Source organism: Lithobates pipiens, unplaced genomic scaffold (assembly GCF_037356315.1).
Source record: "Lithobates pipiens isolate NorthernLeopardFrog02 unplaced genomic scaffold, aLitPip1_a1.2 Scaffold_16, whole genome shotgun sequence".
Lineage (NCBI taxonomy): Eukaryota > Metazoa > Chordata > Amphibia > Anura > Ranidae > Lithobates > Lithobates pipiens.
In genome coordinates, this window is record NW_027507748.1 from 207,940,493 (window position 1) to 207,956,354 (window position 15,862).

At 45.3% G+C, this 15,862-nt stretch overlaps 1 protein-coding gene across 1 annotated transcript in view; it reads left to right on the top strand.

Moving 5' to 3' along the window:
* The first annotated feature begins 887 nt into the window (after positions 1–887).
* RPA2 (replication protein A2) overlaps positions 888–15,862 on the top strand; it is a 43,192-nt gene continuing 28,217 nt past the window's right edge. The window contains exons 1-2 of the mRNA XM_077480941.1: positions 888–1,040; positions 11,939–12,042. Of these exons, the coding sequence (XP_077337067.1) occupies positions 1,025–1,040; positions 11,939–12,042 (120 nt within the window). The 5' untranslated portion in view covers positions 888–1,024. The remainder of the gene's footprint in view (positions 1,041–11,938; positions 12,043–15,862) is intronic.

Sequence of the window (15,862 nt, forward strand, 5' to 3'; positions counted from 1 at the left end):
ATCTTTTCTTGTGCCTTTTTATTTCAAATTGAAGATCACATAATACAGCCCACAGCAAAAGTGATACAGAAAAAACACTGACGCGTTTCACACTATAAGTGCTTACTCATAGCTTTGAGTAAGCACTTATTATAGTGTGAAACGCGGCAGGTTTTTCTGTATCACTTTTGCTGTGGGCTGTATTATGTGATCTTCAATTTGAAATAAAAAGGCACAAGAAAAGATATTCTTTCCAGAGTGCGGCTGTCCAGAGTTTTTTCGTTTCCCTTCATCTAATAGGGGCCATGACTGGTGGCTCTTGCGTGGGAGTGACGTCACGCGACTCCAGCCAGTCACAGAGATGGAGTTCGCAGCCCAGGAAGCAAGAGGGGTTGAAGATGGACACTTGCTGCTAGTGGGAACAGAGGTGACATTGCAGGCTTTGGTTTCAGGTAAGTGACACATACATTATGCTTTACCTTTGCAGGGAAATAAAGAGGAAGTAAAACCCACCAGGGTTTACTTCCTCTTTAAACTGAACTCACCCAACCTATCAAATATATATATATATATATACATATATATATACATGTGATAGATAATACAGGTATATTGTATACTTATGTGCCTTCTAAAAATGTAAGACATTGGCAAAACACAACGCCACCCACACTAAAAACAATGAAAAGTTATCCTTCTACGCAGGCGCCTGAGCTTACAGACAACCAAGTGATTACAACCCCTCCTCCCGGATTTAGTGACGCCGACATGCATTCATGCCCGCGTGCGTATATCCCCTAACAAACATGGCGAGAAGTTCGTCACAGCAGAAAAAAAATAGACATGAAGTCCCAACGTCGTGACGTTCTTGTCCTGACAGAGCTCCAGCAAGAAGCTGATTGGCCAGAAGAGGTCGGCGTCCAGCGCTGCCTTGGATGTGAGTGGTGGCGGGAGAGAGAGGCGGAGTTTCTGATTGGCTCGGAAAGGTTAGCGCGCGAATAGGCTGATTGTGGTGCCTGGAGTGTGAAGCGGAATTGCGGGCAAGATGTGGAATAACCACGGTGAGTCCTGTGTGCCGGGAAATATCCCATACATTCAGACTGTGTGTGTGAAGGGTTCCGGACTTGTCTAGTTGCCAGTGTGTTCACAGCTCAGGCGCACATTGCGGGACAGTGACGTATTATTATAGAATAGGGGACCCGGTGGTGTTATAACGTCCCTTCATAAAATCTGTGAACTCTATTTATTGCTGTTATGTTTTTTTTTTTTTAACCGTGAAAATAGTAAAACAAAAACATTGGATGAGGTTCGGTCACTTTGTAGTCCTTTATTAAAGTTGTAGTAAACACTCTGCTTTTATTACCTACAGTTAAAGTGGTTGTTTAGTAAATTTTTTAATAAGGCTTACCTGCAGGTAAAAAAAATATCTCCTAAACCTCCCCTCGCAATGCGCCGCTGACTGCAGCAGCGCATGCGCACAGGGGATTCTTGGCTGGAAGCCCAGGAGACGCCGGACCCTGCTGGGAAGAAATCTGCGTGCCACTCACAGCGCTGGAGCCAGATACCCGGAAGAAACACAGAGGGAACATACACGTTAGCTCCCTCGGCGTGGATCGGGGTATGCGGTGCATACTAGCTCATTATGCCTTTTCCTTTGCAGGTGAGTAAGAAAAAAAAAATTCAGCGCGTTTACAACCGCTTTAAGCTTATAAAGCTTGTAGGTAATATTTAATTAAGCCACTACATTTAACTTGTAGGTAAAATGAAAATGTGCATGTTTAGGCGATATGCTAGACTGTGCACCGCTGGGGGCGGGGGCTTCGTTTTAAGCATACTAGCACATTATGACATACTTTTTAAAATGTAAGGTATGTCGTAACGTGCTAGTATGTGGTGCATACTAACACGTTATGATATTGCCACGCTGACAGCGGAGGAGGGGGAAAAAAAAGCAGATCACCGGCTCATCTTAAAGTGGTTGTAAACCCTTACAACACACTTTGACCTACAGGTAAGCCTAGATTAAGGCTTACCTGTAGGTCCAAGAAATATCTCCTTAACCTACACGGTTTAGGAGATATTTGACGAAAGACGGGCACCGCTGTCTACGGCGCACTGAGTGCGGCACAGTCAACGGCGAATATGCCGCGCGATGCATAGTAGTCCATTATGCTTTACCTTTGCAGGGAATGTAAGAGGAAGTAAACTCATCAGGGTTTACTTCTTCTTCTTCTTCTTCTTTAAAGGGACATCGGTCCCAAAAAGGAAGAGGCAATTATGCCTCATTTATGCCATCTAACAGTGCCCACAAGTGCCACCTTTCAATGCCCACAAGTTGTACCCATCACTGCCACCTATAGGTGCCCATCAGTGCCGCCTCATCAGCGTACATCAATGACGGACAAAAATTACCCATTTTAAAATTTTATAACAAAACTAAAAAATATAAAAAAAAAAGGTCTTTTTACTTTTTTATTTTTTGTTAAAAAAATCACACAGGTGATCAAATACAACCAAAAGAAAGCTCTCTTTGGGGAAAAAAATAATAAAAATTGAATTTGGGTACACTGTTGTATGACCGCGCAATTGTCATTCAAAGTGCGACATCGCTGAAAATTGGTCTGGATAGGAGGGGGGTTTAAGTACCCAGTAAGCAAGTGGTTAATTGCTGTTGAGTTTTTTTATTTTTAGCTAAATAAAACAAAAAGGGACCAAAATTTTGAAAAACAAAACTGTTTCATAGTTTGTTATAAAATTTTGAAAACGGGTAATTTTTCTCCTGCACTGATGGGGCAGCACTGATCAGACACTGGTGGGTGGCACAGTGGGCACTGGCAGGTGACACTGGTGGGCACATCGGCGGCTTTCTGAGTGAGGGACCAATGTCCCTCTGACAGAAGCCGGTGATTCGCTTTTTTTTTTTTTTCTTTTTTTTTTTCCCTCACGCTGAGAGCGTGAGGGAAAAAAAAATTCAGATTACCGATCTTCTGTTTACATCACGTGACCAGCTGTCATTGGCTGACAGCGGATCACGCGGTAAAGGGCCAGGATCAACCCACCCCTTACTCGGATCTGTGATCGGCTGTCTCAGACTCGGTGATCACAGAGCGCGACCCGCAGGGTTGCTCAGACAGCGCTTGCTTGGGAGGATTTCCGTGGACACCTTCCCGACAATTAAGGCCCGCGCTGCATCCGTGTTTCGGCTATATCGCAGGTGGCAAGTCGTTTTCTAGAGTTTTTTTGCTTTATCTTTGTCCTATTGCAGAGATTTCCCATCACTTCCTGTCCCATAACCGAAATGAGAGGAAATCCCTCCAAATGAAGGGAATTCCTTGGGGACCCCAGATCACCAGAACTAGTGTCCCCCATTGGAAGGTTTCCTCTCTCTTACTTTACTGGGGACAACCCAAAAATTGTGTTTTTATGTTACTTTAACTCTCAGTGATGATGGTAAACCAGACAAATGGAGTGGGTGAATCTCTGTAAGACCCCTTTTACACTGTCGCTCAAACTGCCCATAAAACGTTGAGTGTTTTTGTGGCATTGGCAGTGCACTTTTTTTTTATTATTATTATTATTATTATTATTTTTTTATGACATGTCTTAAAACTATTTTGCAGCACTTCCCATTTAATCCAATGGATATGGGCGCTTTTTTAAGTGCTCCAAAGATGCTGCTTGCAGGACTTTTTTGTTTTTTCACTGCTCCCGCCAGTGCACCACCCGTGTGAAAGCATACATTTAAATGAAGGGGAAGCTATTTTTAGCGCAAAAGTGCCTCAGTGTGAAAGGGGTCTAACAGGAGCACAGACAGAAATAAACTTACAAGCATTCCAATCCCTCTCTACAAAACTAAAAAAAAGTTTTGCCTTTAGTTATACTTTAAAGTGATTGTAAAATCTTTTTTTTTTTTTTCATACTTCTCTATGTTGCAGCGGATTTGCACAAAGCAGCCCAGATCCTCCTCTTCTTGGGTCCCTCTTCTGCGCTCCTGGCCCTTCCCTCCTGTTGAGTGCCCCCACAGCAAGCAGCTTGCTATGGGGGTACCCAAGCCGGGCTGCAGCTCCATGTGTCCATTCAGACACGGAGCTGTGGTTCCCCCCCGCCCCATCCCCTTTCTTTCCTGATTAGCTAACTGACTTTAACAGTAGCGGGAGTCAATGGTGCTGCTGCTGTGTCTCAGCCATTTAGCAGGGAAATTCCCGGACGGCCAAGAAACTCGTGGACATCACTGGACAGAGATGGGGCTCAGGTAGCTATTAGGGGGACCGCTACACACAAAGGACTTTACACAATCCCTTTAACTTAAAGACAACCTTTTGTGAGCTACCGCAAGGTAAATAAATACTCCTGCATGTGTGATTACTTGTTACTGGTAAGGGCCTCTTCACATATACTGGTATGACCTGCATTTTACCATGCTGGATGAATGCAGGTCCCCGCTAGGACACAATTGTTCTCTGTGTGCCCTGTTTGCACTGCAACGCAGCCTGTGATGCTATGCAGACATGCTGTATGTTATTACAGCACCCTGAAAGGCACTTCATATACCCAGTGAAGTGACTGGCCTCAGGTGATACAGAGATGAAACCTCCTCCCACATAAGTTGTACCTGTTTATCTCCCCATCACCTTTTTTCTCAGTGTCAGGAAAACTTGTCAGAAGTGACGCTTGCTGATGGCAACAGAATGAAGCAGTAGACAGAAATGGCACTTGGTCATGTGGATTGAGAAACGTATACACTATAGCGGGATATGCTTTGTTCATATTTCATTTCTGTGGTTTACAACCACTTGAATGCAGTTTTACTGTGCACTTGCATTGATCTATGCGGCTCAGCACCCGCTCAGTGAAAATGAACCCCAACTCTTGTTTGAATTCATTTAGAAGCATCATAGCAGCCACACAGATTGGAAACAGTGCTAGCTAGAAAGTAATCCTAGCACAGTTCTATCTTCCAAATAAGCAGAGAGAGCGCCGTGATTGAAGGAGAACCAGTCATCCAATTTTAACCATTTTTGACATGCCCGGGCTCTGTTCTGCCCCCCGTAAAGTGGGACTTTACCCGTAACAACTTGATAAAAAAAATTTTTTAAATACTGTTCAGACGTCAGTGGTGCATGCGTTCTGAAAGTCCGGCAGATTCTGCCGGAAATTAGACTCCTGTGTGCATGCACTGGAGTGACATCATCGTGCCTCCGGCCACTCGCAGTGCCGGAGCCGTGAACCCTGAAGAAACAAAGGGGAAAATGTCCGCTCCATCCGCGGTGACCGGGATGCTTAGTTTCTAAGGTAAGCATTTCATAATGAGCTAGTAAGCAATGTATACTAGCTCATTATGCCTTTGCCTTAAAGGTTGTTTGATTTATTTATTTTTCTCTGGGTATACAACCGTTTTAACAGTGTATTCTGTAAATTGCCTCCAGCATTGCTCCTGTTTCTTCTTGCTGAAGGCTGGATTATTCTGAAACCCAGAGCCCCTGAACAGCAGTAAATCTTTAGGCTGTCAGCAGATTGGCCTCTACAAATTTAAGCAGTGCCGAAAAAGAGAGGGCAACTGAGCAGGGTGTGTACAACATGTAGTCCCTCTCACTCGAATGTTGGAGGCGCCACACATCGAACAACTGCTCTTCATGTAGATCTTTGGCTATTTGTTTGCAAGCTTTTGGCGATATGGAAGATGTTCCCCAGGGCGTATCTACACTAGGGACTAGTGGGGCGTTGAAGTCCTTCCTGAAAGTTGGACAATTTTAGAGTGCATCTTATAAAGGTGTCCTGACAGGCATTCGGGGCATAGATGGTTGCTAGCGTCAACTATGTAAGAGGTTTTACACTATTGGAGCCCCTTCTCTTTTATTGGGTGTACCGCTACATCATTCTGATGACCGGAGATCAGTTCAGCAGAAGCTGTGTATGTGACCTATACCATTGCATCTTGTCTTCCTGGGCCAAATAACAGTGGTCGATTACTAAGGCTTATGTGACCTTCCATAATCAGATGGTCCATACTCTGTGGTAAGAGTACATCTTGACCTTCGTGTTGGCTTTTCACATGGTGGAGGATTTTTTTGAATCTACACTCACGAGCACTCCTGTGTGGGTTTTTTTTTTTTGGCTACACATTCTTTGTCAGGGCTCAACAAACCCCGTGCGCCAGGTCGCATTTGCGACTAGAATTAGCGACCTGGGGCGGCACAGCTGGGGGAGTATCCTGTCTCCATGCACCCCTTTGGTGTGATCGCGTTTGGCCAGGCCGCCACCTGCCGGTAATGAGGCCGCAGCTTCGAGGCCTTCTGCGGTCCTATGCTTCCTTCTGAAAACTGGCGCCTTCTTGTGGTGGCCGTTGGTATGACAACCAGCAATGCTAATGGAGCTTCCCCTGCCTGTTTTCACTGCCTGCCCATTTCCTTCCCTTTACTTAGAACCCCTAAACATTATATATATTTTTTATTCTAACACCCTAGAGAATAAATTGGCAGTCGTTGCAATACTGTCTGTCACACCAAATTTGCGCAGCGGACTTACAAGCGCACTTTTTGGGAATTTTTTTTTTTTTATTTAAAAAAATAAGACAACAGTAAAGTTAGCCCAATTTTTTTTTTTTTTATATTGTGAAAGATAATGTTACACCGAGTAAATTGATACCCAACATGTCACGCTTCAAAATTGCGTCCGCTTGTGGAATGGCGACAAACTTTTACACTTTAAAATCTCCATAGGCGATGTTTAAAAAAAATTCTACAGGTTGCATGTTTTGAGTTGCAGAGGAGCGTCTGGGGCTAGAATTATTGCTCTCGCTCTACCGAGCGCAGCGATACCTGCCACATGCATGGTTTGAACACCGTTTTCATATGCTACTCATGTATGTGTTCGCTTCTGCATGTGAGCTTGGCGGGACGGGGTGCATTTAACATAATTTTTCTTGTTGTTTTAACTTTTATAAATTTTTTCACTGTTCTTTTAAAAAAAAATTGACACTTTTATTCCTATTACAAGTAATGTAAAATTCCCTTGTAATAGAAAAAAAGCATGACAGGTCCTCTTAAATATGACATCTGGGGTCAGAGAGACCTCAGATCTTATATTTACACTAAAATGCAATAAAAAAAATAAAAATTGTCATTTTGAAAAAATAAAAATAAATGTCCATCTAAGAGCTATGGGCATTGACTTGAAGGGAGGTTGGGGGGGGGGGGGGGCTACAGACATCATTCAGATATCGGCATTTTCAGCCATCGATTCCCTGGATCATAAGAACGATCATAGTGGCTGTTCCGCCGCTTGATCGTTCTTGCGGGAGGGGGCGTCCCCTCCCGCCGCCCTCCTTTGCTTCTACTGACTCACCGCTTCCATCGGCGAGTCGGTCACAGGATCCGCCGGCCCCCGGATGGTATCCTAGAGATTTCTGGCGGACCAGATGGTCCCCAGAGTCTCTATGATCGTTCAGAGGCCGGGCGCGATGGTATGATGTCACGCCCGGCCTCTGCATTCAAAATAACGGCACCACCTTGGCTGGGAAGCCGTGATCCTTTTTTTTTTTTTTTTTTTAGACTTCCCAGCCTAGAAGTGAGATGTTGGGTCTTCTTGACCCCATATCTCACTGTAAATAGGTCCGATCATGCCATATTCCTATTACAAAGGATGTTTACATTCCTTGTAATAGGAATAAAAGTAATACATTTATTTTTTTAGTGTCAAACTAAAAAAATAAAATGTAAAATTAACTATAAAAAAAAGAATTTAAAGCGCCCCTGTCCCCGCGAGCTCGTACGCAGAAGTGAACGCATACGCCAGTCCCGCCCACATATGAAAACGGTGTTCAAACCACACGTGAGGTATCGCGGTGAACATTAGAGCGCGAGCAATAATTCAAGCCCTAGACCTCCTCTGTTACTCCAAAACATGTAACCAGTAAAAAAAAAATTTGAAGTGTCGCCTATGGGGATTTTTAAATACCAAAGTTTGGCGCCATTCCACGAGCGTGAGCAATTTTAAAGCGTGACATGTTGGGTATCTATTTACTTGGCGTATCTTCATCTTTCACATTATGCAAAAAAAATTGGGCTAACTTTACTGTATTTTTTTGTTTTTTTTAGCATGAAACTTTTTTTTTTTCTGAAAAATTGCTGCACAAATACCGTGCGAGATAAAAAAAAAAAAAGTTGCAACGACCGCCATTGTATTCTCTAGGGTCTTTGCTAAAAAAAATATCATGTTTGGGGGTTATATGTCATTTTCTAGCAAAAAAATTATGAATTTTACATGTAGGAGAGAAATGTCAGAATTGGCCTGGATGGGAAGTGGTTAAAGCCTTTATGATTCACTATTGATGTTGCAGCTTCCTCAATGTATTTAATGTTGTTATACAAGCACAATATTGCCCACACATTTAAGAAAGGTGTGTATATACAGTGGAAACTTGGTTTACAAGTAAGGCCTCATGCACACGAGACGCAGATGAAACCTCTGTTAAAAAAAAGCTGAAACGCGCGTTTAGAAACGCGCGTTTTGCCGCGTTTGCATGGCGCGTTTAGACGCGTTTGCGTTTAAACGCGTTTATAAAGATAACATCATGTAGACCCTCCCCAAGCTCTCAAAGCATTTTTTTTAACTATTTCTGCTATTTTGATCAGAGTGAGCAGCAGCAGCATAGAGAGCAGTTGTACACTTGCATTTGCCGTGTCACTTGCCACGGCACCTGCCACAAGTTGTGGATTGTCCACTTGCCATGTCACTTGCCACAAGTTGGGGATTGTCCACTTGCCACATCACCTGCCACGTCACCTGCCACAAATTGTGGATTGTCCACTTGCCACGTCACTTGCCACGTCACTTGCCACGAGATGTGGATTGTCCACTTTCCACGTCATCTGCCATGCCACCTGCCACAAGCTGTGGATTGTCCACTTGCCACGTCACCAGCCACATCACCTGCCACAAGTTGTGGATTGTCCACTTGCCACGTGACTTGCCACATCACCTGCCACGTCACTTGCCACATCACCTGCCACAAGTTGTGGATTGTCTACTTGGCGCGTCACTTGCCACATCACCTGCCACGTCACCTGCCACAAGTTGTGGATTGTTCACTTGCCACGTCACCTGCCACAAGTTGTGGATTGTCCACTTGCCACGTCACTTGCCACAAGCTGTGGATTGTCCACTTGCCACATCACTTGCCACGTCACCTGCCACGTCACCTGCCACAAGTTTTGGATTGTCCACTTGCCACGTCACTTGCCACATCAGCTGCCACGTCACTTGCCACGAGATGTGGATTGTCCACTTTCCACGTCATCTGCCATGCCACCTGCCACAAGCTGTGGATTGTCCACTTGCCACGTCACCAGCCACATCACCTGCCACAAGTTGTGGATTGTCCACTTGCCACGTGACTTGCCACATCACCTGCCATGTCACTTGCCACATCACCTGCCACAAGTTGTGGATTGTCTACTTGCCGCGTCACTTGCCACATCACCTGCCACGTCACTTGCCACGTTACCTGCCACAAGTTGTGGATTGTTCACCTGCCACAAGTTGTGGATTGTCCACTTGCCACGTCACTTGCCACAAGCTGTGGATTGTCCACTTGCCACGTCACCTGTCACATCACTTGCCACGTCACCTGCCACAAGTTTTGGATTGTCCACTTGCCACGTCACTTGCCACGTCAGCTGCCACGTCACTTGCCACATCACCTGCCACAAGTTGTGGATTGTCCACTTGCCACGTCACTTGCCACGTCACTTGCCACGAGATGTGGATTGTCCACTTGCCATGCCACTTGCCACGTCAGCTGCCACGTCACTTGCCACGTCAGCTGCCACGTCACTTGCAACGTCAGCTGCCACGTCACTTGCCACAAGATGTGGATTGTCCACTTGTCACATCACCTGCCACATCACTTGCCACATCACCTGCCACGTCACCTGCCACAAGTTGTGGATTGTCCACTTGCCACGTCACTTGCCACATCACCTGCCACGTCACTTGCCACAAGATGTGGATTGTCCACTTTCCACGTCACCTGCCATGCCATCTGCCACAAGTTGTGGATTGTCCACTTACCACGTCACCAGCCACATCACCTGCCACAAGTTGTGGATTGTCCACTTGCCACACCACTTTCCACGTCACCTGCCACGTCACCTGGCACAAGTTGTGGATTGTCCACTTGCCACGTCACCAGCCACATCACCTGCCACAAGTTGTGGATTGTCCACTTGCCACGTCTCTTGCCACGTCCCCTGCCACGTCACCTGCCACAAGTGGATTGTCCACTTGCCACATCACCTGCCACAAGTTGTGGATTGTCCACTCGCCACGTCACTTGCCACATCACCTGCCACAAGTGGATTGTCCACTTGCCACGTCACCTGCCACAAGTTATGGATTGTCCACTTGCCACGTCACCTGCCACGTCACTTGCCACAAGATGTGGATTGTCCACTTTCCACGTCACCTGCCACGTCATCTGCCACAAGTTGTGGATTGTCCACTTGCCACGTCACATGCCAGTCACCTGCCACAAGTTGTTGATTTTCCACTTGCCACGTCACCTGCCAAGTCACTTGCCGCATCACCTGCCAGGTCACTTGCCACGTCACCTGCCACAAGTTGTGGATTGTCCACTTTCCACGTCACTTGCCACTTCACCTGCCACGTCACTTGCCACAAGTTGTGGATTGCCCACTTGCCACATCACTTGCCACCTGCCATGTCACTTGCCACAATTTGTGGATTGTCCACTTGCCACGTCACTTGCCACAAGTTGTGGATTGTCCACTTGCAATTGCAATTGTTTAAAATATTTTTCTAATGGTTTTTCATCATTTGCAATAATTTTTGCGATTTTTAATGTAAAAAAAAAGGTCACCTTTAAAAACGCATATAAACGCAAACGCGGCTAAACGCGGGTGCCGCGTTTAGTCGCGTTTAGCCGCGTTTTGCGTCTGAAACGCAGAAATTTTTGTTTCTGAACGCATTTTTTTGCTTCTGGAAAAAAACGAGACTGTGCATGGACACATAGGATAACATTGAATGAGTTCAGGTGCAGTTGAAAAAACTGTCCAACTGCATCTGAACGCGCGTTTAACTGCGTCTCGTGTGCATGAGGCCTAACGCGGTTAACAAGCATTTTGAAAGTTGAGAAACTTTTTTTTAAAAATTAATTCTGACTCTGTTTGCAAGTGTCTCTCAAAATGAGCAGAACTCAAGCTAATGTGGTGTGCAATACCGCATTTGACCAGAGGTGTGGTGGTGCCGGGGACACTCGGAACGGTTGGGAGCCGCTCGGAAATACTCGGCTCCCGAGTGTTTTCTGAGGTTTTCCGAGTTCAGCTGAGCTGTCCCCGAGTATTTCCGAGGCCCTCTGGCGCCCCCCACCTCTGGCCACATGCAGTACTGCATGTAATAGAAGTCAATGTGGAACAAATTATCTTTGTTTCCATCGACTTCTGTGGGGAAACTCGCTTTGATATGCGAGTGCTTTGGATTACAAACATTCTCCTGCAACGGATTATGCTCATAATTAAAGGTTCCACTGTATATATGTTTTTTTTTCGGCTTGTTCCAAACTGTCACATGATTCAGCTCCCCTGTCAGCAGTGGCTGCAGTGCGGAGGAGGGATGACAACGATGGATGGGCCATAGGAGCCTATAGGTGACATCACACACACACACACACTCCAGGCTTTACTAGTAATTACCACATGTTCTGCTCCCTCCCCTGTAGCCGCTGCTGGCTGACATGGGATCATGTGGGCTGAGAATAGGCAAATATATATACTTTCTTTTTACACAGGTTAGTCAGCATATGTGTTAGGAGGGAGAGGGAACATTTTTAAGACTAGTCGGGTTTAGGTTGGAATTCTACTTTTTACAGATTTTTAATGCTTATATTTTTATATATATATATTATTCAATCTCAATTTATCTGTTTTGTTTTGCACACTAGGTGGTTTTGATGGCGGCTATGGTGGCGGCACAGGCGGAGGAGGGTATATGCAATCACCAGGAGGCTTTGGCTCCCCAGCACCTACACAAGGAGAAAAAAAATCTGTGCGTATAAAAAAAAATATATATTATCTAGTATATTTGCTTACTGTCTCCACCTGCAGAAGACTCTTTAGAACGGGGGTTTCAACTTTCTAAACAAAGGGCCAATTTACTGTCCTTCCAATTTTAGGGTGGCCCGACTAGGACCAGTGGGAGTAGAAAATGTCCTGGTGTCCACTGGGAGTAAATCGTGCCATATCTTTTGCGTTGGAGGACTAGTGGCTCATCTATATCAGTGAAAGGAATACGTGCCATTGTTGGTGCCAGTGGGAGGAATAGTGCCCCACTGTTGGTGTCAGTGGATGGAATGGTGCCCCAGGGGCTGGATAAGGGCAGGCAAAGAATGTTGCTTTAGATTAGAACAACAGTTTTATAATCTACATGTAACATCAAAGTTATGTAAAAAATAGTACAGTTGGTTATCTTCAAAATTCTAATGGTTTAAAAGGGAACAATGGGGAAAAAAAATACAAAACTATATTATAATTCACAGCAGTGTCTATTTTTTTTTTTTTCTTTCTTCTGTCTCCTTTTAAAATTCTTATGTGGCCCTATGAACCAGAGCAGTGTTTCTTATGACTGGAAATGTTTTGAAGGTTTAACCACTTGCCGACCGCCGCACGACGATATACGTCGGCAGAATGGCACGGGCAGGCATAAGGGCGTATATATAAGTCCCTGCCATCCCGGACGAGGGGACGGCCATTCATTCATGGCCACCCCCTCGCGATCGCTCCCGACGAATGAAAATCCTCCGTGACATCACTTCCTCTCCTGTAATGTAAAGACAGGAGAGGAAGTGATGTATTCTCTCCTCCGTGTCGGTATTTTTCGTTCCGGCACCGAGGAGAGAGCATCGGTGAGTTGCACCAACACACCACACATACAGTAGAACATGCCAGGCACACTCACACCCCCCCCTTTACCCCCCCGATTACCCCCCCAATTACCCCTGCCCCCCCAGTCACAGTGACACCAATTGCATTTTTTTTTTTTTTTTTTTGCATTGGTGTCATTTGTGACTGTAATAACTGTTAGGGCAGTTAGGGTTAGCCCCCCTTTAGTTCTAATGTACCCCCCTAACCCCCCCCCCAATAAAGGTTTAACCCCGTGATCACCCCCCGTCGCCAGTGTCACTAAGGCTGGGTTCACATTGCAGCGGTTTATGAGAACGGATGTGATTCGCACCGCACTGCAGTGCAAATCACATCCGATCTCTGTGCGATTCGAGTTCAGCCATACAGATAGTATGGCTGAATTCGCATCGCACCCGCCGCAAATTCGCACGGGACCCTTTTTTTGGTCCGCAGCAGAATCTGATCGCATGGGTGTTCACACCATGCGATCCGAGTTTGCAGATCGCACTGCGATATGCGAACTGATCTGGGGGTGTCATTAACATTTCACTGACACTCCCAGCAGTTCGCATAGGGCAGTGTGAACTGCCGCCGGGAGGCATGCGATGCAGGAACCCGCCACGGATTTGTGACGTTCCTGCATCGCTCCAGTGTGAACCCAGCCTAATAAGCGGTCATTTTTCTGATCGCTGTATTAGTGTCACAGGTGACGCTAGTTAGGCAGGTAGGTATTTAGGTTCGCCGCAACTTTTTATAGCGCCAGGGACCCCCATATACTACTACCCCTGATTGCCCCCTAGTTAACCCTTTCACCAGTGATCACCATATAACTGTTACAGGTGACGCTGGTTGGTTAGTTATTTTTTTATAGTTTCAGGGCACCCGCCATTTATTACCTAATAAAGGTTTAACCCCTTGATCACCCGGCGGGTGTCATTTGTGACTGTAATAACTGTTAGGGCAGTTAGGGTTAGCCCCCTTTAGTTCTAAGGTACCCCCCTAACCCCCCCAATAAAGGTTTAACCCCGTGATCACCCCCCGTCGCCAGTGTCACTAAGGCTGGGTTCACATTGCAGCGGTTTGAGAACGGATGTGATTCGCACCTCACTGCAGTGCAAATCACATCCGATCTCTGTGCGATTCGAGTTCAGCCATACAGATAGTATGGCTGAATTCGTGTCGCACCCGCCGCAAACTCGCACGGGACCCTTTTTTTGGTCCGCAGCAGAATCGGATCGCATGGGTGTTCACACCATGCGATCCGAGTTTGCAGATCGCACTGCGATATGCGAACTGATCTGGGGGTGTCATTAACATTTCACTGACACTCCCAGCAGTTCGCATAGGGCAGTGTGAACTGCCGCGGGGAGGCATGCGATGCGGGAACCCGCCGCGGATTCGTGGCGTTCCTGCATCGCTCCAGTGTGAACCCAGCCTAATAAGCGATCATTTTTCTGATCGCTGTATTAGTGTCACAGGTGACGCTAGTTAGGCAGGTAGGTATTTAGGTTCGCCGCAGCTTTTTATAGATCCAGGGACCCCCATATACTACCGCATAAAGCCCCCTGATTGCCCCCTAGTTAACCCTTTCACCAGTGATCACCATATAACGGTTACAGGTGACGCTGGTTGGTTAGTTATTTTTTTATAGTTTCAGGGCACCCGCCATTTATTACCTAGTCTCACTAGTGTACCCCTAAATTTAGGGGTGTCTACTTTCCAAAATGGGGTCATTTGGGGGGGGGGGTTTGTGCCATCTTGGCATTTTATGGCCTTCAAAACTGTAACGCCCTTAGAAAGCCTGAAGGCGGTGCTTGGTTTTCGGGGCCCCGTATGCGGCTAGGCTACCAAAAAGTCCCACATATGTGGTATCCCCGTACTCAGGAGAAGCAGCAGAATTTATTTTGGGGTGTCATTTCACATATGCCCATGGCATGCGTGAGCAATATATCATTTAGTGACAACTTTGTGAAAAAAATAAATTAAAAAAAAAAGTTTGTAATTTTCCCGCAACTTGGGGCAAAATATAAAATATTCCATGGACTCAACATGCCTCTCAGCAAATAGCTTGGGGTGTCTACTTTCTAAAATGGGGTCATTTGTGGGGGTTTTGTGCCATCTTGGCATTTTATGGCCTTCAAAACTGTAATAGGTAGTGAGGATTGAAGTCAAATATTTACGCCCTTAGAAAACCTGAAGGCGGTTCTTGGCTTTCGGGGCCCCGTACGCGGCTAGGCTCCCAAAAAATCCCACACGTGTGGTATCCCTGTACTCAGGAGAAGCAGCAGAATTTATTTTGGGGTGTCATTTCACATATGCCCATAGCATGTGTGAGCAATATATCATTTAGTGACAACTTTGTGTAAAAAAAAAAAAAAAAAAAAAAAAAAAAAAAAAAAAATTTTTTTGTCATTATTCAATCGCTTGAGGCAAAAAAATAAAATATTCAATGGGCTCAACATGCCACTTATCAATTTCCTTAGGGTGTCTACTTTCCAAAATGGGGTCATTTGGGGGGGTTTTGTACTGCCCTGCCATTTTAGCACCTCAAGAAATGAGATAGGCAGTCATAAACTAAAAGCTGCGTAAATTCCAGAAAACGTACCTTAGTTTGTAGATGTGACAACTTTTGCGCAAACCAATAAATATACAGTTATTGACTTTTTTTTTTACCAAAGACATGTGGCTGAATACATTTTGGCCTAAATGTATGACTAAAATTGAGTTTATTGGATTTTTCTAATAACAAAAAGTAGAAAATATCATTTTTTTTCAAAATTTGCGGTCTTTTTCCATTTATATTGCAAAAATAAAAATCGCAGAGGCAATCAAATACCATCAAAAGAAAGCTCTATTTGTGGGAAGAAAAGGACGCAAATTTTGTTTGGGTACAACATTGCATGACCGCGCAATTACCAGTTAAAGCAGCGCAGTGCCAAATTGTAAAAAGACCTCTGGTCATTTAC